The 24,322-nt window shown below is 38.1% G+C and overlaps 1 protein-coding gene across 3 annotated transcripts in view; it reads right to left on the reverse strand.

Annotated features, from left to right (window-relative positions):
- LOC131539510 (stonustoxin subunit beta-like) overlaps positions 1-19,086 on the reverse strand; it is a 56,935-nt gene extending 37,849 nt beyond the window's left edge. For 2 of the 3 annotated variants that reach the window (XM_058774133.1, XM_058774131.1), the window contains exons 1-4: positions 19,028-19,086; positions 18,817-18,906; positions 13,402-13,548; positions 5,683-5,769 (exon numbers count right to left, since the gene is read on the reverse strand). In XM_058774133.1, the coding sequence (XP_058630116.1) occupies positions 5,683-5,769; positions 13,402-13,525 (211 nt within the window). In that variant the 5' untranslated portion in view covers positions 13,526-13,548; positions 18,817-18,906; positions 19,028-19,086. The remainder of the gene's footprint in view (positions 1-5,682; positions 5,770-13,401; positions 13,549-18,816; positions 18,907-19,027) is intronic. The other variant, XM_058774132.1, reaches the window with a different exon arrangement.
- Positions 19,087-24,322: the final 5,236 nt, after the last annotated feature.

Consider the following 24,322-nt stretch of genomic DNA (forward strand, 5'->3'; position numbering starts at 1 on the left):
TCATTTCTCTAAGTTACTGAAATCACACATGTAAACTCGTAACACACAGTAGATGCGTGTTTGTGCGGCAAAGCGGCTCTTTCTCTCACTGTATAGCGTGACAGATAACTAGGTTGTCCAGTCCTGTTCCATGCAGTGTTGCCAACTTAGCGATTTTGTCACTAGATTTAGTGACTTTTCAGACCCACCCAGCGACTTTCCAAAAAAGCGACTAGCAACAAATCTAGCGACTTCTTGGACAAAACTTAGCGAGTCTCTGTGATCACTGGTACTGTCGCAACGGCGCCAGATCGGTGTGCACGCACCTCTTTCTCTGCATCTGCTCTGTTCAGCGAGCGGCTGAGGGGAGCAGCGCGTTCAGTTAAAATAGATATTAACCATTTGAGCGATACGGTCCCACATATGGGATTTTCATTTCCGTGCCACTGGGAGTACGGTCCCACGTATGGGATTTAGAACGTTCGGTGACGTCGCATAACTGCTTTATCTGACGCTGAGATGCCGCTGCACTTGTCATATAATCGCATTTATGCAGTGTTTTTAACCACATAATGTTTATTTTATGCTTTAGACATTTAAATACAAATAAGTACTAGTAAAACAATACATTTAGAGCTCGTAAAATACACTCAGATGTTTATGGAAGCAGCAATAACAATCCATTCAAATATAATTTTTATTAATATCAAATGCACATAGTGTAAGTAACTATAAAGTTCACTCTATTCTTCTCCCATTTCACCCGCCACTTACTTGCATGTATTTCGCGAAAAATTTATGAATTTACGTGATGTAAATCCGACTGACAGGACTCTCTGAACTGCAGCGCGAACAAACATGGCGGCGCCCATCTCACATTACAGATCAAGATAATTTAGAACTGTTTTTAAACGATAAAACACACTCATTTGCACATATTTGTGAATCGGAACATCAGATAGTTGATTATATGGTAAGCAAGTTTATGAATATTTTGAATAAAAAAGGAAAAACTAAATAAAAGCGATCCATCTGTCATACAGTGTTATTGTGGCCGCGGTGTGTCACGTGACAATCATGACGCGTCGCCATGGAAACATTAAGGGGAAACGTTCTAAAATAACGGTCGCCTAAAAAAAACTCACTCTGGGGGGACCGCTGGAATATTTTAAACTCACCACTGAAAAGGTTAAGAGTTCAGATGAAAAAGCCGCTAAACGCCACCTCCGTCAAAAATTAGATAATGACATTGAGCGAATGCTTACTGCACATAGTACACGTTCAACAAATATTTTTGCTTCAAATCCTCTAAATCCCAGCGTCAACCCATTCAGAAATATCAATTTGTTGGCAAAAGCCTCTAAACGCCACTTCCCTTTGGCAGCAAAAGCCGCTATGTTCCGAGAACCAATCAGAAGGCGCGAATCGAATCATATGATTTTGAGTGGTTTCAATATAGTGGCGCGCTGAGGAGCCGGTTTTTCTGTGGAGATTGTTTTAGATTCAGATTGAGATTTTTAACATAAAAGATGGAGTACGATGAAATGGATGAGCCTGTCCTACTGACATTGAATAGCAGAAGAAAACGTTATTTACCTCAAAACTTTGCCCATTATAAGGCAAAAGAAATTAGATACAGTGGAAATGGCTCGGTCTCAAGTGTAGCATGCATTCGTAACAGTTTTTCGTGCAGTGCCCTTACTTTGAAGGAATCAACAAATACTTTGAAGTCAAACAAAATGCCATTCTTCTCTCTCATATGGATATTATGCCAGATGTATGTATTTTAATGCATTTTTAATGTTGGGTTGTTTGTGAAACGTCTGTTTTTTGTTGTTAAAATAAACATGCTGCCATTTTGTGCCATTGTGGTTATACTGTGTGAATCTTTTTTTTTCTTTTCTTTTTTTTAATATTTTTGGGGGATTTTTGCCTGTATTCAGACAGGGTTTCTAGTTGCATCTTTAGTGATTTTTCAACTAGGCCTATTTACTGTCTTGTCCCAAAGAGGTGGATTTAGAGGTTTTTGCAAAAAAAGCACAAGTGGATTTAGCTGGTTTTGACACAAAAGAAAATCTTAAAAAATGGTTAAAAACCAATGGATTGTCTAAAGTGAGATTTTTGAAAAAAAAAGTTATTTTATTCACGAACTAATTACCTTATCATTACCTTTAAAATGAAACTACTGAGCCTGGTCATAAGAGCCTGATAAAAAATGCTCATTTAAAAGAAAAGAAGTCTGATGGATTTAGAGGGTTTTGAATCTGAACTCTTCATATTATGTTGCTTCTCTAATTTTACATGCAAATATAGCCGAAATCACAGCACAGGAATCGTCTTTGTCTTGTCTTATCTTGTGTGTACTATTTGATTTCATCAGAAGACGGCGCAATTATAAATTAGGATTTTTGTGCAGAATAACTTCTTGGAAGGGAGAGCTGGTTATGTATTCTTAAAGGGCTGCGTTTCAGTCACTATTTTATATTTATCCCGTTGACTGACAACAGAAACAGTAAAACATATAAAGGAAAACAGCTTAATTGAGAATTTGGCTGCATTAAAATACAGTATGAGCACAGAGAGACAAACAAATGTAAAAGGCAATACGACGCGATGACGTCATGAATATGCTAATTAGAGTATGACGTCATCTAGCAACATTTAGCGACTTTTCAAACTGGCTTTAGCTACTTTCCATCGAAAGAAGTTGGCAACACTGGTTCTGTGCGCACACAGCGCGTGTGTTCCGAGAATGCAGTTATGAGTCCTGTAAATTTACAGGTGTGAGTTCGGTTACAGAATGTGGTTGTCACGCCTGTAAATAACCGAACTGTGTGTGAACGTAACTGTATTAAGGACTCAAATACAGGACTGACAACCGTATTCTGCTGCTGTGTGAACATGGCCTTAGAAACATTGCCAAGCTACGGAACATGTTACCTGTTTCTGATGCAGAAAAGCTAGTTCATGCATTCATGACCTCTAGACTGGACTATTGTAATGCACTGCTAGGTGGTTGTCCTGTATCTTCAATAAACAAGGTACAGATAGTCCAAAATACAGCTACTAGAGTCCTTACCAGGTCTGCGTTTCCCAAAAGCATCGTAAGCTTAAGTTGATCTTAAAAACGATCGCACAAATCATCTTAGACTTGCGGACCGTATCCCAAAACCATCATAAATTAAGTAGTACTTGAAAATCTTCGCAGATCTACGAGTGCTGTGGAGTAATTGTAAAGCCCTTTATGTATCGTAAGAAGACAGAATTATGAGGTCACCTGCAGGAAAATTGGCAGATTACACCTTTAACTTTATTCAAGTGCAATGTGATTATAATCAAATCTTTTGATTGTACTTTATTGTACACTTTATTACTCTTTTTAAATGAAATAATTATAAAGGGCAGAAAGCAAAAAAATAGAAATACACATCTAAATTACATGACTGAACAAAAAAAACGAATAAAAAAAGTAATGTAGGAAATATGCTTCAAAGACTGGGAAAAATAGGGATAAACTAAAAAAAATCTGTCAATGACTTGCTGACGTGCACGAAAACCAGCCATGTATTGGACCCGGGAATATCGTCTCTACAGATATTATATACTATCTAGTATAATACTAATGTAGGGCCTCCTATATAATATATATTATATAATATTATTATATATAGTAGATTAATATTATACTTATAATATATTATATAATAGTTATATTATTATATCCGAGCTGTCTGGAATGCAGCATTAGGTTAAAATTTCAATAAACGAGCATGTACTACACCCAGTCCAGGTCAAGAAAATATGATCATATTAACCCAATTTTACATTATCTGCACTGTCTACCTATTAAGTTCTGTATCAGTTGCAAAATATTACTATTAGAGCTTTTTCACATTTGGCTCCCAAACTCTAGAATAGCCTTCCTGATAACATTCAGGGTTCAGACACACTCTCTCTTTATCAATCTAGATTAAAGACACATCTCTTTAGCCAAGCATTCACATAATGTATCTCATACATGTACTTCAGTTACATCTGATCAAATGCACATTATCATTCTTTTGCTTGGGTGGAACACTTCTTTTTTTTTGCTTGGTTTGAACAGCAGCTACGGTAATTTAATCTCTATTTGCTTCTCTGTTTCTGCCACGGGACTGGCATCCTGAGGCAACTAGGAATCACACAAGCTTCCGTCTGGATTGAACCCTTACAAAGACCTGAGATGACCGAACACCAGAGAAGAGATGATGCCAACCCCTCAGAGGAACTCAGATGATGCCAACCCTGAGCCAACATACAATGCTGTTTCATGTATTCAGAGTTGTTTACACTGTTAAAGAGTTGAATTCTCATGCTAAGCACGGACAAAGTTTAAAAAAATAATTTGGATGCATATTTCTGTAACAAAAATCTTACTTCCGGGTTCAGAGAGTTTCAGAGTTTAAAAGTTTCAGAGAGTTTTTTTCTAACATAAAACATCACCCGAATCCGCAACTTCAAATAAATTATCCACCCGCCAACCGCCCACACCTATATTTTTTGTCTGATTTAGATAACCACACTCGACCCGCACCCGATCGCACATATATCGCGTTACTCATTCACACAGCTTTCAACTTTAAAATGAGGGAAATTACTGCAAAACATTTATTCAATATAGCTTGTAGCTTAGATGAGTAAATAAATCCACACAAACCATCAAATCAAATCAGTTACTTGAAAACAGCGTGAGTGATTCAGCTGTACCACGTCTTCTCTCGTTGACCTTTTCTTCACATCGGCGCATCTAGAGCTGCATGCTGCGATACAAGACTTTAGCTCGCATTTTGGTACAGTTGACAGAATTGTCAATTGCCTAATCGGTCATTGTTGCATCATCACAAAAATGTATTATTTTCACGTCTTTTTAAGCCATTCAGTACTCGCGTGCTCCAGAGGCACTTTTCTGTGCGCTCACAGTCACATCCAAAGTACGCGCTTGTTGCGCTTGTGCCAAAATACACACAAAATGACGTCAAAATGGTCGTCCTGGCGAGTATCCTCATAAGCACTGTTGGTTTTGTCTTAAGTTAATATAAACAGTTGTGAAAGAAAACGCATGTGTATCAGTATTGGATCCGTGAAATAGGTCTTGTGACAGCAGCCTAATAAAGCTTTGCCGTCTGTCATTAATGTTAATCAAACAACAACTTGTTCTTGACTAAATAATGTTTTGTTGAATAACTTTACTATGTTAATTTACAGTTTATTCAATTTCTGTAGCCTATTTAGAAAATGTAGTTAATATTTGCATCATAATCAGAATGCATTTTTTTTATTACCCGACCCACGGTTTATCCGCAGCACCCGCGGATATAACCACCATTGGAGCAGTCCCAGCTATAAAAGATACAGATTCATGATTCAGAACTGCAGATGGTAAGTGAAACGGCATCAAATGTCTGTGTTTTGTTTTCAATTGGCGCAAGTGCTCATCACTCTTTAGCCCCGCCCACGGCGCGCCTCCAGGAGCTCGGATGTTTTCTGAGAAAATCGTAAAGCTGTATATTTCTTTTATAAATATGATCAAACTAAAGACTTTTTGGAGATATAAAGGATGCAGTACTACTCTATAGGTACTCAAGATTAACATGAGATTGGGTGAAACTGTGTGTGTTATGTACCTTTTAATTTTAATTTTTTTTTTTTAGATAGATACACCACCTGGAATGAAGGAATCTTCACGGGAGTCGTACAGCATACCAAGAGACAGAGGTCTTCCTAGGGCTGCCACTTCCATTGGCTCTGATGCTGTGACCATAATAAAGAAAAAGATAATATTTATAACACATTTTTTTCCATCTTAATGATAATGAACACTGTATAATACTTTAGAAATCCATTATAATAAAATATAGCGGCAAGCTCATTGCATAACAAAATGTGTTCAGAGGGAATACAGGATCAAGCTAACAACCGTCCAATAAGCACAAAAATAATTTAACATTCAAGATGTTTTGAATATAAAGACAGCTCCTTATATAATTTCTGGTTCAACAAGCAATTTAGGATCATAGTAGGTAAGATTCAATCACAGAATGCTAGAGACCTAGGCCAGCACTTTCCATGCTACGCTACCAGGCTGTTGAAACAGAATTGCCAACGAAGCATAGCAAAAAACAAACAAAAAAAAAGTTGTTATTTCCACTCCCTAGTTTTTGGCACATCTTGCTTTTGGATTTATTATAACATGACTATTATACTGATTTTTTGTACTTTTACTGTACTGAAGTATAAATAAATAAGTATTATCAATGGTATAATATTTATACAGTACTGCATTAAGTATTTTATCTTTAACTGTAGAAGCTGATAAATATATTCAGCCATATTCAGCCAACACAGACTTGTCGCTGCTGTAGGTTTGTTACTCTGAATTTACTCTGCATCACTTAATGCACAGCTCTATTTAAAATCGGCTTGGTCACATCGTTCATTCCAGCATTTTCGCTATATTCATTCAGCCGTGGCAGGCCGCCACACCAAAAATCATCCCCGCCACGGCAGCAGCTTCTAAGTAACATCATAGTAACGCTGCTCGCATCATTCACAGTCGGGTTATTAGCAGAGAACACAGAGCAGGACTTTCGGCGCGGGTTTGTGGCTGTTAATAATAATTCTACTCATTCCCTGCACATGGTTTTAAGTCTTTCTCATTTAAAGTGAAAGAGAACTCACTTGTGTGCATTTTATCATTTTCTGTGTGTCCACAGATCGCGATAAACGGAGTGACAGCTTTTAAAGATTATTAAGGGAGTTTGCAAATATGATATTGATTTAATACAACAGTTCAATAAACAATAAGTTAATATTAAGTGACTTAGGTTGTCTGATTATAGCACTTCTGCCTGATTTTGTGCCATATCATCCAGGAAAATAGTTCCAAATAAAGTAACAGCTGATCTGTAAAAGCACACAGTGGTGTTTCATTCATGAATGAACTGCGTGTTTAAACGAATCTAGCGAGTCAGTGATTCATGATTACCCATTCATAAAGACAGTCCCTGCGTCCCAATGTGCATACTATCCACCCTATCTGCCCTAAATAGTATTGAAAATTAATACTATAACATAGAATTTAGGATGGATAGTATGCACAAGTATCACTTGCTTCATTCCTGAATGAATCAGCCGCTCAAATGAATCAATTGAATGAATGATTCAGTGAAAAAAAGTGACCGTGACATGCCGCCACCTGCTGGCGGTATTAGTTTCATTTTTAAATTATAATTTCAGTTATTTAAATCATTTAATATTTCTATTTTCAACATTTTATATTTAAAACATTAATCTCAACATGAATTTATGAATTTAATTGCACTCATGCCACCTCTGAGCCTCATTAAACGTACCTACAAGCCACTTTTGTGTTCTTCTGTGCCCCCTCTGCAGTACATATACATTTTTTTAATAATACTAATTTCATATGATTGCTAACTTATTTGTCTTATTCTACTTCTTATTTTGTTTAAATTAGAAATTCTAAAAAGCTTATAAATATATATAATAGTGTTGTCATTATCACAGGTTATGTGTATATGACAGTCCCAGTCATAGTCATTAATATTCTGCATAGCTGTTTGTCCTGCGTGCTGAAGAGATAATCACCGTATAGTACAATAATGAAGCACTTTACTGCAGCGACTCAACCAAATGCATCTTATACGAGATAATTAATATACCCACGATATATAAAGTTTTAAATCCTTGCCGCCAAGATGCTCCTCTGTCGGTCACGGATTATGGAAAGTGAAACTTAAATTTATAATTAGGGGTGGTTGGATTTATTCACGCATGTCAAAACATTCATTTAAAGCTTTTTTCTTTTCAGATTCTTATTTACAGCATTATCATAATAGGCTGTATATTAACTTATTGGGAGAAAACCGGTAGTTCTATGTGACATCAGACATTGAGCACCCCCATATAGCCAAAATGGCATGATCATAACACCTCTGTGAATATTCGACTGTGAGACTGGGAGTCGAATCGGGCTCCTCGAATCGAAGCATCGAATCGTCGACTATTCGGGGTCACCCCTGTGCCAAATGATGTTGATATTTGAAAGCACCAAAACAAACACATTCATACTCCAACAGGACCTCGCCCCTATTTTGATATCTTCGCCCCACATGTACGTACACAACCATGGCAACGACAATCGCGGAAACAAGTGAAGATGATACACAAGCATATTCAAGCAAAAGCCAACACGGATAAGTTGTGTAAAACAAAGCAAAATCAACATTACTCACCTATCAAAAAGAAACAAGACAACTTCGGCATCCGATTCGAGCCCTTCCTGCTCCTTAAGTTCTCTCTACCGCTGGAAAGCTGCTCTGATATTTACGCAGGTCCTACCTCTTGCCTGATCATAACCCTTCTCCTTAATGTTTTGTTTCTCTGATATTTTCCTCTTTTTTTATCTGCCATCTCTCTCTATCTATAGTCGACCTGCTGATCTGTCCTTTGCACTCAAATTGAGTGCTCTCTTCTATCTAACATTACAAGACATGCCCAAGTGTGTTTTGGGACTCGGTCAGACACTGCAGTCAAAAGCGTTTTTTAAAAATCGCTTAGTGCACGTTTAAGGAGCGGCGGGCCGGGCTGCAACTAGCGGAAACCCTGACTGATCCTCTGTTTACCGATGTCGCCTTTCATAGAGACAGTGAGGGGGACGGATCGGGTCACTATGAATCATGTATCCCCCGTCCCTAGTGCCATCTGCGCCCCTGATACCATCCGTTGCTGCAGTTTTTATAACTGTCAAGTTGTCATTTCATGTACTCTTGGGGAGCCCTAAGCAGCTGCTTAGTTCGCTTATGCCTTGGGCCAGCTTTGACTTAAAGGGATAGTTCACCCAAAAATGAAAATTCTGTCATCATTTACTCACCCTCAAGTAGTTCCAAACCTGTATGGATGTCTTTGTTCTGCCGAACACAAAGGAAGATATTTTGAAGAAAGTTTGTAACCAGGCTGTTTTGGGGCACCAATGACTTCCATAGGCGGCGGCACAAGGTGGCGTCACAAGCGGTGTGAGAGAGGACGGAAGCGCGGTAAGCACGGAGGTATACGAGCTAGGCTAAGGGCTAACCCCACAAGACACAACACTCATGCTCTCAAACGTTCGCTCTCTGGAGAACAAACTGGACTTAATTCAAATCAGTCGGTCTACACAGCATGAGGTAAGGGATTGTTGTGTGTTTGTTTTCGATGAAACATGGCTAAACGACAACATCCCGGACCCCACCATTCAGCTGCACGGGCTAACCTGCTACCGAGCGGACAGAGATTCATTACTGTCTGGTAAGAATCGCGGGGGTGGCTTGTGTGTGTACGTCAACAAAGAATGGTGTAACAATGCTGTGGTAGTGACAAAACACTGTTCATCACTGGTGGAGTTTATGGTTGTGAAGTGTCGACCGTTCTACCTGCTGTGGGAGTTCACGGCCAGTGTTATTATCGCGGTTTAGATTCCCCCGTGTGCAAACGCTAAGGACGCGCTTTGAGCTGTAGCTTTGAGGCCACCTACAACAACCACACAGACCTGCAGGAGTACACTGAAACTGTGCTTACATCCAAAAGTGTACTGATGATGTGACAGTCACCAAGACCATCACCACACGTGCCAACCAGAAGCCATGGATGACAGCAGAGGTTTGTGGGCTGCTAAAGACCAGAGATGAAGCTTTCAGATCAGGAGATAAAGCAGCCCTCAAAACAGCAAGAGCCAATCTGTCCCGCAGCATCAAAAATGCAAAACGGTCATATGCTCAAAAAATCAACAATCACTTCACAGACAGCAGTGACACACGGAGTCCGTGGCAAGGCATTCAGACCATCACAGACTACAAGCCCCTGCCATAGGCCTGTGATGATGACACATCCCTCCCACTTTTATTCAGGTTTGAGATGCAGAATGACACACCTGCACAAAAACTGCCCACACCTCCCAACGACCAGGCGCTCTGTCTGTCTCCAGCCGAAGTAAGGAAGACCCTATCTAGGATTAACCCACGCAAGGCTGCGGGTCCTGACAACATACCTGGCCGTGTACTGAAAAACTGTGCTGTACAGCTGACAGATGTCCTAACAGATATCTTCAACACCTCGCTGAGCCAGGCAGTCGTCCCCACATGTCTCAAATTCACAACAATCATACTGGTACCATAGAAATCACCTGTGTCCTGTCTAAATGACTACCATCCCATAGCACTGACTCCAATCATGATGAAGTGCTTTGAGAGGTTAGTCAAGCATAACATCAAAACCAGCCTCCCCAACACACTCAGTCCGCTCCAGTTTGCATACCGTCCAAACCGCTCTACAGACGATGCAATTTCCTCCACCCTCCACCTGGCTCTTACCCACCAAGAAAATAAAGACTCTTATGTTAGAATGCTGTTCATTGACTTCAGCTCAGCATTCAACACAATAATCCCACAACAGCTCATTAATAAACTAAACCTGCTGCACCTTAACAATTCCCTCTGTAATTGGAATCTGGACTTTCTAACCGAAAGACCTCAGTCAGTCCGTGTCGGCCACAACACCTCGAGCACTACCACACTGAGCACAGGTGCCTCACAAGGCTGTGTGCTCAGCCCGCTGCTCTTCACGCTGCTGACCCACGACTGCACTGCCAAGTCCAGCTCCAACCACATCATCAAGTTCGTTGATGACACAACAGTGGTAGGTCTCATCAGCAACAACGATGAAACGCACTACAGAGAGGAAGTGGCACAGCTGGCGAAATGGTGTGGCACTAACAACCTGTCCCTCAATGTGAGCAAGACAAAGGAGGTTGTGATGGACTTCAGGAGAAATTCCGTTGATCACCCCCCACTGACCATCGACAGCTCGCCTGTGGAGAGAGTCAGCAGCACTAAATTCCTGGGGGTGCACATCACAGAGGATCTCACCTGGTCCACCAACACCATGTCACTCTCCAAGAAGGCACAACAGCGCCTACACTTTCTCCGCCGGCTGAAAAGAGCAAGTCTCCCTCCACCCATCCTCACCACTTTCTACAGGGGCACCATTGAGAGTGTGCTGACCAGCTGCATCACTGTCTGGTACGGGAACTGTACTGCAGCAGACCGCAAGACCCTCCAGCGGACAGTGAATACAGCTGCAAAGATCATCGGTGCCCCTCTCCCCTCCATCCTGGACATTTTCCTTACATGATGCTCCAGCAAAGCCAACAGTATCGTGAAGGACTCCACACACCCCTCCCACAGTCTCTTCCAGCTCCTACCATCAGGAAGACGGTACCGAAGCATCAGAGCCCGCTCTGTCAGACTGCTCAACAGCTTTTTCCCCCAGGCTGTGAGAGCCCTGAACTCAAATCACCCCGCCCCTCTCTGAACCCCCATACAAACCCCCTACCTCCTGAAACATGGACCATCTGAAACCTATGGAACTTTTTTTGTGCAATCGAAGTGTGCTACACACAGGTGAGTGGGCCTGTATAAACCACCTGTAGTAGCACACTCTCCTCCTCTATGCGTGCTAGACACTTTTCACACACACTGCTGTGTGTATACAATCCCACAAAAGACTCAGTAATATATGTATGTTTACATGCTCATGCACTACAAATCATCCTGCACTGTTCCCCAGCCAGCTGCTTGACTCACAATGTTTCTCTTTGCACATGTACAGTATTTATCTGAAGCATTCGTATAGTTTGTATTTTTTAGTTTATGTATAGGTATTTTTTATATATAGTATATTTATAGTCAAAATCTATCAGTAGGATAGTTGTGTATAGGTTTATACTGTTTTACTTCATTGTTGTATGCCTGTATTTATGTAGCACCGTGGTCCTGTGAGGCACGACATTTCGTTCCACTGTATGCCCCCGCATGTAGCGGAATGACAATAAAGCTCAACTTGACTTGACTTCCACTAGTGTATGTTTATATTGGAGCTTTTATCCAATTATATTTCAGCAATCGTGTTGCCAGGGTCAAAGAAATCTGCCTAAGGCCTTCAGAATCAACAATGCAGGCGTTTGTAGCTTAAAATCAATGGCAATAAAACCGTTGCTTTAACCAATCAGATTTCGAGTTGGCAGCACCAGGGCCATCTAGCAGGCTTACGATAACGTCAGCATTTTCTCGTCCTTTGATTGGATGGTCACGGAGCGTACTAGTCAAAGCTAGTAAACAGCATTACTGTAAATCATTTTTGTTTTCACAGTATTATTACGGTCTCTCAGGTTTCTTACCGTATATGCTGTGTACAGTGTGTTATTGTAGATTTCCAGTGTATTCTGAAAAATATTCGCCTTCTGTAAATATAAATACTAAAGTACTAAATGACCGCGAAAAACAACCAAACACCTCCTCGGCACCGGCTCTCTGAAAGATTCATGAAGATGAAAAACCACTATGGTAGGTTAGATTTCATTTTTGACTTTTTTATTGCTTTATGCGTTGTATTCTGATGTTATTTGCAAGATATAAAGCCAGGTTTAAGTTTCCGTAAGAATATCTCAGTTTCCCAAGTCGAGTTGTGTTAACTGCGGCCGCAGCGCTCGGCGTGAAGATGAGAGTCCTACGTGTACATTAATACACATGAATACACTTTTCTTCATCGTATTGTATGAATTATTTTAATGTTACTTGCTCGCTTTCCCGGTAAAGCTGTGCTAACCAGTATTTTCCTCCCGCTGCGCGCTGGCAGAGTGGCGGGGAGACTCGTGAAGATGAAAAGCAGTAACGTTAAGAGTTCGTTAAATTGTTAGGTCAACTTTAAAACACGTGTAATCCCCTTATTTGTTTTATACCAATGTTAACTGTAAGGTATAAATGCATTTGAGTTAATAAATGTCTGTAAGAACATCGGGTGGACTATATGTGTGTCATTTTGTTAGGTTAATTCTTTAGCTAGAGATGATGCGTTGCGCAGCTGCGGCAACTTGTTGAATTTTGTAATTGTGTTTCTAGCTTTAGTAATAGCATTCATTCTCACTACATAAGATACCTGTCTGTGATGCAATGCTTTGTTATACTGCATTTATGTGTAATAGCCTATTTATGGTTTCTATAGCCGTGGCATCATTATGATGGTATTAAAAGGTGGATTAATTCATGTATGATGCCACCGAAGGCCTAGGTTTGAAATGCACGGCCCGCCACTGAGTTTGTCCACTTCTGCTGGTTTTGTTCATGGCTTTTTATTAAACTTTCTAATGGGGATTTTCTTATATTTATATTTAAATATTCTTTTTATTTAAAAAAATAAAATAAAATCCCAATGGAATAAATTGATGAGAAAATACTTGAGAAGCACATTTCCTTCTAAGGACATTGAATCTGTCCTATAATATTGCTGATCTCTACACATTCACATTTTGTAACACCGTTCGCATCTTACCTTGAGTCTTTGTTTTACTTTGGGATTGAATGAGATCAGCAAATCCAGAATTCGCCACAGTTAGGGTTGCCAGCCATAAGCAGATGAAGTTTGGCTCCTTTAGGTACATCAAAAGTGCCACCATCTTAAAAATGCCAGCAAGAAGATCTGTTTTAATGGAAACACAGAAGAAGAAGCCTCAGTGTCCTGAATACACTGCCTTTGTGTTTGTGTGTCATGGTTTTTAGTGTCCTTGTTTGCTGTCCATTCTGGAGATGCTAGTTTTAATCCCACTCGGAGCAGAGCAAGTAGGACTGGTTACATATACAACATAAAAACAATATTACAACTTACATCTGCACAAAAGGATGTGAATGCATAAGTGAACTTCAGCTGAAGTTTGAAAACACACGGTCAATCAGCAGTGATAAAAAAATTTTTTATTTTGGAGTATTGCTGCCAATACACACACAACATGCTGCTGTACAAAGCATAAGTGAACGTGAATTACCCATAGCAGAAATATACATGTGGAGCTGGGGAAGGTGGAGGGTTCCTGTATGCGCGCTGCAGATGCTGATCAAGGATTTGAAAGATTATGATATGATTGCAGATTGATTTAAAGGGGTCATCGGATGCAAAATACACTTTTGTTGTTGTCTGAACACATATGTGTTGGAAGTGAGTGTACACATACATCCTATAATGATAAAAATCCACCCAATGTTTTTATTTTAAATCCCTATTTTAAAATCCCCTTTCTCAAATCAAGCTGTTCTGAGATTCCTGTCAGAATGACATAGTTCTGCACAGACTGCTCTCAGATCGCTTTTACCTTAGACCTGCCCTGAGTGAGCTGTCATCAGTCCGCCATTGTGTCGACTCCGGTGCAGGGGAAGACAAGATGTCTCTGATCAAGCTATTGAGGCATTTGTTGTTGGATGTAATGAATATAACAGTCGTCATTTACTCCCGACATCTGAACCGCTGAAGACACAGAGGATTAATGTTACTTTAATTTTGAAGTGAATGCAGCGAACTGCCTAAATGCGTATGTTCGTGCGAATCATTCGTGATCCAGCTTCATCTACAGAAGAAGTGAGTACAAGGGGTTTATGAATCTTTGCAAATCGCCTTTCCTAATAATGTGCTAGTTAGCCAGGCTGAAGTTAACAGTCTGCTCGTGACTCCACGGAAGAGAGGGGCAGGGTCAGCAGAGCTCATTAGCATTTAAAGCAACATGGACTAGAATGGCTTGATGAAAATAGAGCGGATTTTGACAAGGGAAAAGAAGGTGTTTTTTTACACTACCATTGAGAAATTTTAACCAAAGTATGTTATAGACTTTTCATTAAGACCCTAAAGAATCATATCAACTTGTGGAAAATGGGCATCCGATAACTCCTTTTAGAATATATCTGTGTCCATAGCTGTCTATGGTTAGCTGTGCAACGCGTCTTTTGTGATTGGTCATAATACCTGCAGATGATGGAAATGCTTCTCTATCGGTGCGTGTCCTGTTCCTCACAGAACTGGGCTGCGTTTCCCAAAAGCATCATAAGCCTTTAGTACATCGTAAATCGTGAAAGCAGATTGCAGTTTTTGTCATTCATTATAACAAACAAAGTGTAGAGACAATGTAAATAATTGATTCAGTGCACTCAAAAAAATGATTCTTGGCACAGTTTTTTATTAAGTATTTGCATCTATTTGATTTTATTTAAATAATCTTTTTTTTTTTTTTACAGGTATGTACTCTGATTACTTAGAATCAATGTAAATCTGTTAACTGTCAAAACTATTAGATTTAATCAGTTAAAAATTATGAATAGGGGTTAAATAAAGCTGGCTCTGAAACAATTCAGATCCAATTAGTTAAATTGCATGAGACTGGTTTATATACAAATGGAATCGTTGACCATCCTCTAGTCGGTAGGTGGCGGTACTGCACACTGACGTGTCTAAAGTGGCTTTGGTAATGCAGAATGAAACAAAGTGTCAGATTTCATATTCTGTCAAACAGTATATACAGTTTTGGTGTTAAATGTAACGTGAAAGATCATTTTAGCGCCTCTGTACAAGCAGCAGAGCAGAACTCACATGAACCGACCATCTCTTTCTCTTTACTTCTAGTTACCACAGCAAATAAACATGAACGATCATCAGAAGGTGTTGAAAGAAACCGAATCACATCTCATGTAATCGCTCAGTCAGAGTTTCAAAACGTCAAAGAAGCGGCTTGTAAACAATGTCACAGAAAAGCCATTGAGTGAGTATAAACTCTAAACTTGTTACTTAACTAGAATAAATAAATAAATATAAAGGATAATTTTGCTAAATATATATCAGTAAATAGATCAGTGGTTCTCAACTGGTTTGGCCTTAGGACCCACGTTTTCCCATGGTCATCAAGCCGCGACCCACTTTTTTATACACACACACACTGTTAGTTTGACAAAGAAAGAGGAATTTGTCCAAAATTATATGTATTTTTTAAAAATATGACCAAAGAACATAAAAGTGCCCATAGTCTAAGAATCACCCATATATTTGAAGGCCCCCCAACCCATGTAGGCTGAAAGATTTTATTTATTTCTGCTTTAATTATGATTAATTATGACACAATAATTAACAGAAACTGTTAATTATGAAGTATTGGTATATTAAACAAATTAACCACAATTAATTTTGTGATTCCAGAACTTTATATTCTTCAATAAAAATTATAGTTATTGAGGAAAAAAGAAATGAGTTCAGTTTACATCTTGATTTTATGTTTAACAGCATTTAAATTTAGATTATTGTAATGAATTAAATGTATTCAAGTTAAAAAAACAAAAACAAACCAAATTTATTTTCACAAAAATTAAGTTAAGACCGTTAAGTGAAAATAACATGCTATTTTTGGGTTATGGAAACAACAGTTATTGGTGAATATATCCAATACTAACATGAACTGTTAATAATAATAATAATAATTCCTTACATTTACATAGCGCTTTTTCTAGGCACTCAAAGCGCTTTACATTGTGAGGTGGGGGGGGGGGGGTCTCCTCATCCACCACCAGTGTGCAGCATCCACCTGGATGATGCGACGGCAGCCATAGTGCGCCAGAACGCCCACCACACACCAGCTACAGGTGGAGAGGAGACAGAGTGATGAAGCCAATCAGTGTATGGGATTGTTAGGAGGCCATGATGGTCAGAGGCCAATGGGCAAATTTGGCCAGGATGCCGAGGTCACACTTCTACCCTTTTCGAAAAAACATCCTGGGATTTTTAATGACAACAGAGAGTCAGGACCTCGGTTTAACGTCTCATCCGAAGGACGGTGCTTATTGACAGTATAGTGTCCCCGTAACTATACTGGGGCGTTAGGACCCACACAGACCACAGGGTGAGCACCCCTGCTGGCCTCACTAACACCTCTTCCAGCAGCAACCTAGTTTTCCCAGGAGGTCTCCCATCCAGGTACTGACCAGCTCAACCCTGCTTAGCTTCAGTGAGTAACCAGTCTTGGGCTACGGGGTGATATGGCTGCCGACTATGAAATGTGGAAACTGCTCCTGAATAGAATGAATATCATACCTTCATGCGAATCCTTCCCAGCTAACATACGCAGTACCAGTTATGTGATTTATCGGTACTGTAATTTAATTTCACGCGTTGCATGTTCGTAGTTTCTGCGCTTTATTAGTGAAGTGATATAAAGCGCAGCGCCAAGTTCGCGCGTGCTATAGAAGAGTGTGCACGGTGTAACATCTGGCAGGACAGGATAGCACGGCTTTGTTGTGGATTATTTATGTAGAATTCAGCACAGATACGTCTTCTAAAGACACCAATCTCAGTTTACAACAATTAATTGAGTATTATGAAACGAAGGAATATGTTGTCACGATATCCAGATGTGTATTTCATGACTGAAACAGGAGCGCGCGAGGCACACTGTATGTGTACAGGCAATTCTTCACAGTCTGATGACCTTATTTCAACACACAACAGCGAGAAAACTATATAAACAACATATCACATTAATAAGCATTAGAAATAGCCAAAGCTTAAAACATTACTATAGGCTGTATGATTAAATTAAAGGTTTAGGGCAAATTTGTATTAAACATGCTCACATTTTTTCACGCGTTGACTTTATGATGCAATCCTCTATATTTGCATTAAATTTAAGTTATAAAATTTAAGTTATGAAATATTTCCAGCCCATAGACAATAATAAAAAAAATAAGTTTGATCATCTTAATCGAGTTATTCTCCGTGATTTGCGTGCAACGATTGAATATCATTATACTGTGAACAAGAGCGGGAGGTTAATCACAATAAATATAATTTAAAAATAAACTAAATAATATTCAAATTAAATCAGTCCGAGTATTCCTCTGGCAGTAACTATTTTTTCCTTTTTATTCAGAACATTCACAAACGCTTTAACTATATCATGAAATATCTTGATTCTCACCTTTATAGATTATGTTGATAGTGGGCGATGGTCAAAGTAACCTAATAATGTAATCTATTAACTATATGCATAAAAACCTGTCTGTTTATGGATGTCATGCCATAACATATTTTTAATATGACTGACTTTATATTTAATGTGAATTTAACATTGAAAGTTAATGTGAATAAAAAAATTGCAAGTTAGGCTACTAATCATAACACTTTTATTGTACAGAAAGAGATCAAAGAACATTTACATTATCAAAGAACATTTTCACTGACAGTCTAGTTCAACCACTCTCAATAAACTCCCATTAAAATCACTGAAGCTGTTTACACTGAAATCAATATCTTACAGTTTCGTACACACATTTGCACTTTGTTGTTTCTGACGAGAGAATTCGCCAGAAAGAGGTATTCAGTCAGCTAGCAAGTGAAGAAAACACCGGCATTTTAGCAATGACTCATCTGAACGCCTCTAATTGGTCATTGCATTCAAGCTGAACAGCATCGTGTGTGATTGGTTATAATGCGCAGTGTTGTAAAAACGCGTCTGTATCTGACTCAGCGCCAACCAGTGAACGCAGATTTTAATTTAGCAGCTGATGATACGCACTGAACATTCTAATCACGCCGGTGTGATTGTATCAAATATTTGTAAAAAATATTAATTGGCTATTTTTTGCCTTTTGGAAGCTGCATTCAAAATCCTCTTGGCTCAAAAATCTGAGGGGGCACGTGCCTCCTCATGTAGCGGCCCCTCGGATTTATTGATCAAGACGCAGAGAGTTTCAAACGGGTGTCGATTTATTTCTTGCTTTCAACGAGCACCATGCAGCACAAGTACCATGAACACCGTGAAAACTACAGAATAAAATAGAAAAATACAAAATGCTTCTATGTAGCTTCACAAATAATTTGCATATAAATCATGTTCACATATTAATCATGTTTACACCCAATACAAATCATTTTCCTTCATACCTCATTCCGCTCTCCAAGGGCGCTAATCAAAGTGTTTCCGCCATCTTCTAGCATGCTCTCTAGCTCGACACACTCTCACAGTTCGGAACTCTTAGAAATAACATGTACGAACAATACAAAAATAATAAAGTAAATCACAATGTAAACTCTTTCTTTACAAGATTCAAAAATGATGAAAACGATAAATAAATAACGTGTTTACAAGTTTTACCATTCTTCCGACGACGCGCGAGCACCACATTGTGAAGAGAGTGTAGCAGGAAGTTTAGCGTCACAAAAAAAAAAACATTAGAAGAAAACAGCGCTCTTTTCAAAATAAAAGCACAGACGAGGAGACACTGTAGAACTACAATCTATTAACTCTTATGTTATGTTATGTTAATAAGTCTTATTAACATATAAATATAATACTTTGCAGGAGAATATTAATGCAATTTATCAGACATTTACACCTCACTTTGAATGGGCATGACGCCTCTGGCCAGGGTGCAGATGCGGTCCGCCTTTTGAAAATCAGTTATATAAGTATTTAAGGATAAAAGACTCGAGTTGCTTTTAAAATATTTACAAGTCCTTTCCTCGAGTCGAGTCAAGTCTGGAGTCATTTCAGGTCGAGTCCGAGTCAAGTCTGAAGTCTATAAAAATGCGACTCGAGTCCGAGTCTCTAACTCGAGTGCCCATCTCTGTACTGTACTATTTTTATTTCATATAAGGGTTTATTTAAGGGTTTAATTTAATCATCAAACAATTATATTATAACTAGCGCAAGATTTTTCTCTGTAATTACTATGCTAATATAGCCCACACTTGTTCCCCCCTTGTTAAATGTAGTTACAGGGTAAATACAACAGTTGCAGACTGTAATTTAAAGTGGTGCTTTTTCCACACGTTCCCATTTTAAGCACCGCAGACACAAATTCTGTCACACACAGAACCGTTTGTGTTTGAACTCGCGTGACTTGCTGCATGCTCTCTTTCACGTCCTCCACATTCCTAGCCCAAGAGGTTACTTATTACTGATATCAACCCAAATTGGGTCATATCAAGTCAGCTTCCAAACCCAACAGTCCCAACCGAGCGTTCAGATCGAAAAAATATATATAATATACTCATGGCTAGTTACTCCTTTCAAAACTAATATTGTTACTTTACATATTACTTTCTGGTATAATATATATGTATATATTTCTTACTTTACATATTACTTTCTGGTAACAGTAATTAGTTACACTACTAGTTACATTAATTTTTCTTCACGCCCCACAGAAGCTGTAACTGTGTATCTTCCACATTAAATTCTTCTTGAATGTTACGAACAACATATTTCTGCCTCATCATTTGACCAAAATCCACATTGGATAGCAGTCATTATTAGAAACACTTTTAATTACAGCAATATAATGTACCACATGCTGATCAGAGGGATGTGGGTGGGATGTGATGCCAGAGTAAAGTCAGAATTTACACAACAGTGTTCAGATCATCTTTTTTACCCTGAAAAAATCTATATAGTACAATATTTCTATCTGATAATTGTAAGCTTTTCCATATTCCAAGCTTGCTTGCTTGCTGCACTGGTGCGAGTTGTGAAAATTATGAAAATAAATCTAGGAATTATTTGATTGTTGGATTTTAAATCAGCGGGGTTGAGGCATCACAAGTAACTAAGCTGTTTTATGGATGGTAACTGTTATATTACTGAAATCTTATTAGTAATTAGTTACACTACTAGTTACTGCAAAAAGTAACATTATTACAGTAACTAAGTTACTAGTAACTATTTACTGCACAACACTGAAAAGTACACAGTGTGTTTTTGCTAAATCGTTTGCAAATATTGTTATGTCATACATACCACGTAATATTAGAATAGGTACCCCTTAGTTTCAAAATACTTACAGTAGAAATAATTTGTAATTTTCCAGGTTATTACCTTACCTTTATTCCCCAAACTTAGCATATGATTGCCTTATACCTACACTGAATAGTAAATTCGGTTTACTTACGCTGTACGTTGTAGGTTGTAAACTAAAGCGTTGCAAATTTCTCAGTCAATATTACTTCTATCACAAAATATAATATCACAAAATATGGAATCTTGAGATTCAGACCTTTCCAACGATATGTATTTTGTCAATATTATAAAAAGTTTTTATTCTAAAAGACCGTAATACATTTTGTAATACTACACCCCCACTAAGGGGAAGGAGCCCGCTACAAGATTTTAAAGTACCATTTCTATAGTAATACAATGTCCGATTTCAAAATGAATGGATGGATGAGCTCCTGTTATGATGTATTTCTATTTCGTAAAGTATTTCTAAATGTAAAGTCTATTTCATAGACTTTTCTAGCGATATATAGTTTGTCATGATTAGATTAAGATTTAATTGTAATACATTGATGTAAACTTAGGCGTCCTTGTGGCATATGGTGACAGTTTATTTGACTTTTGGCAAATCATTTCAGATAGACAAAATATACAGGACATAGACATTTATAGTATTGCTATTTAATTACTTCAGGAGGAGTCTGATGAGGAAGAGTTTGGAGATTTTGCAGCACTCACAGTCATCAGTGACAGTAACACAAGTCCAGTTCATCACCAGCCCGTGAGAATCTCATGTCATCACTGAGACATTGCTCAAGCTGTTCAAGTTAGTTTTACTCAGTTTGAGGCAATGAGTTGTTACAAATTTTAGAGGCTTTGAGTCACATGATTTTATGTGTAACTAAAGCAATTACCAATACAACAGTGTATCATTACACCCTTATTTCTTATATTTGCAATACAAAGACTGCACAATTTCTTGCTGTTTTTGGCAGCTTAGTCTCAATAAAAAAATTGTTGGACTAACAAGAAAGTTTCAAGTTTGATCTTCTGGCTTTATTCAATTTACCACAATTCTTTTTTTTTTTTGGGGGTTGGGTGTGGTGTCTTTATAATACCATACAAACAACTTTAGTTGTTTTAGTAATTCTCTCGATGTTTTAAATTTCCTTATAAGTAATGATGGCTAATTCATTGTTAAAATTAAGTTCCAAAATTATGAAACCAAAATACTTTTTTCCCCCTTCAGTTCCTAGTGATTTTGTTAAAATTATTATTATCATAAAAACATGTCTATAAATCCCCTGTTGTCACACCTGAATGGTCTATTTAGCTCTAAACAGCACATTCACACTAATGTTACCTGTTAATTTAAATTGATTTAATGAAGTGTTACCTGGAGTCTCTGTGTGTCCTTAGGAAGTTCAGAGATGAAATCTTCTGGTAAAGTCTTCAACTGAAGTCTGAAGCTCACTGGATTAATGTATTGATATTTATACTCAGAAGAAACTGGCCCTTTGCCCTCATAGACCCAGACTCTGCTGACCCCCGAGATGAGATTTTAGATTGGTGTCCCTACTGGCACATCACAGCAGTGTGAGTCTTGTGTCATTCATGTTTGGCTAAGATGTTTTAGGAGAAAGAAAAATAAATAAAATGTGGTTTGAGACTGTGTACACATAGCAATGATAATATAAGTGAAACTAAAACAGATTATTAAAGGGTTAGTTAACCCATAAATGAAATTTCATCACTTACTTGCCCTCATGTCATTCTATATAAAATAATCATTGATCAATGATTAGTGGGCTCCAGAAATACTGAAGTTAAAGTACATTTGAAAAAAGAATAAAGAATAAGTGGTTTTAAAAAAAAATGTTTTTAATGTTAATGTTTAATTATTGATTGTTTGAATCCTGGGATCAAAAAGTCTCCAAAACGTTGCAATTCAACATAGCATCAACTGTGAACTGTATAGAATAATATGATTTTTGCCTCATTCTGTGATAAGAAGCCATATCAGTTCACAGATGGAAGTTATTTCAATCACTCAACTGACGCTATAACAAAATTTTGGAGTAAAATATGCTGTTATTCTCATAAATTGTATTTTGACGCTGTGTTAAGCTAAATATGGTTAGCATTTTAGTCTCTTCTAAATGAAATCACGTAGCATGATCTTAAAAATGTTCCTTAAATCTCAGAATTCAATCAAATAGACAAAGTTTGAAGTCCAAAGGCTTCATGAACTCTGCATGTTAATTTGGGTATGCCATTTCAAATAGGGTAAATTATGAAGCTTATCTATAATACTGTTGGGTTTGACAGTATTTTTTTTCTCTTCTTAGGCAGTGTCAAAGTAGCCAGAGAAAGTCAGAGTCTCAGTTCTTGTAATTGTTGTATGAAATAGCTTTCTATCACAATTGCAATATATTATTACCACGAATTCCGTTTGGCAACGAAAACTGTGGTGTGAAAAATCTGATATCATGACAGCCCTTGTGAGATCAAACAGCAATCTGATGTATGCCAGGCATTACTGTAACTCTTAGTTTGACCGTCAGATGAGACCAAAATAAAGGGTGAACAAACCCTTTAAGTGAACTGTAAAAGCTCCTTTCGTTTCTTATGTTGACATTTTACTTTCCCACCTATGGTGGATTTACAGAAACGCCTCTTTGAAAGAGTTTGTTTTGCTGTTAATATGTAGCTCATTTTCTGCTTATTTATTGAACTTGTTATCTGTCAGACAACATGCAGGGCTGCATTTCCCAAAAGCATTGTGAAGTTGATCGGGAAGACCAGTGCAATCAATTAAGCTAACAATACTTTTGGGAAACGCAGCCCAGAGCAACGGCCGTGCATAGATATTTTAAAGGGCATGTTGCCAAACCAAGAGAAAGGGCACGAGATCACTGTAATAAATATATTATGGGAACAGAGTGTAATTTGTAAAAAAATAATAATAATGATAATAATAAAAACAAATAAATAATTAAATAAATAAGGGGACATGAATGTGAATTGCATGATTACAGTTGAAATAAAATGATTAATATCAAATGTGTAGTAAAGAAAATATGCAGAGGCAAGGCGATATGCTACGCTAACTTCAATCCCATCTAATATTGAGAACAGTATTTAGACACTGTGAAAGTTTTCTTGGCCATCAACATTTAGCAGCAACAGTAAAAAAACTGGATTCATTTTGTCATTCAAATCGTGATGCTGTCATCAAGTGAAATGCATCCCTTGGTGTGAATATGTGAATAGAATATGCGGTGTGTGTGTGTGTGAGGCGCTGGTGCGCTCAAATAGCTGACACATTAAATACTCCATTTTTGGTCATACAGATAAGTGTAGCATATTTGCTTTATGAGATGAACATAATTAATCATAACGGGTTATCAATTATGTATCCATCTTCAGGAATTAGCTGTAGTATTAATAGTACAATAAAATGATTAGTTAGTCCGCAGTACGGACCCTTCTATTGAGTCTAAGGAAAATTATTCCTCTGGCCACGACAAATAATTTCCTTACTGAAACATTGCTCTCCGAGCATTGTAGCAAGACCGGACGTTAAAGTGACTTCGTTCTGAGAGCAGCAGACACAGACAACCAAGTGTGAATACATATGGATGTTTATTAAACTACACTACAGGGGAACATGTA

The sequence above is a fragment of the Onychostoma macrolepis genome, chromosome 04 (assembly GCF_012432095.1).
Source record: "Onychostoma macrolepis isolate SWU-2019 chromosome 04, ASM1243209v1, whole genome shotgun sequence".
Classification (NCBI taxonomy): Eukaryota; Metazoa; Chordata; class Actinopteri; order Cypriniformes; family Cyprinidae; genus Onychostoma; species Onychostoma macrolepis.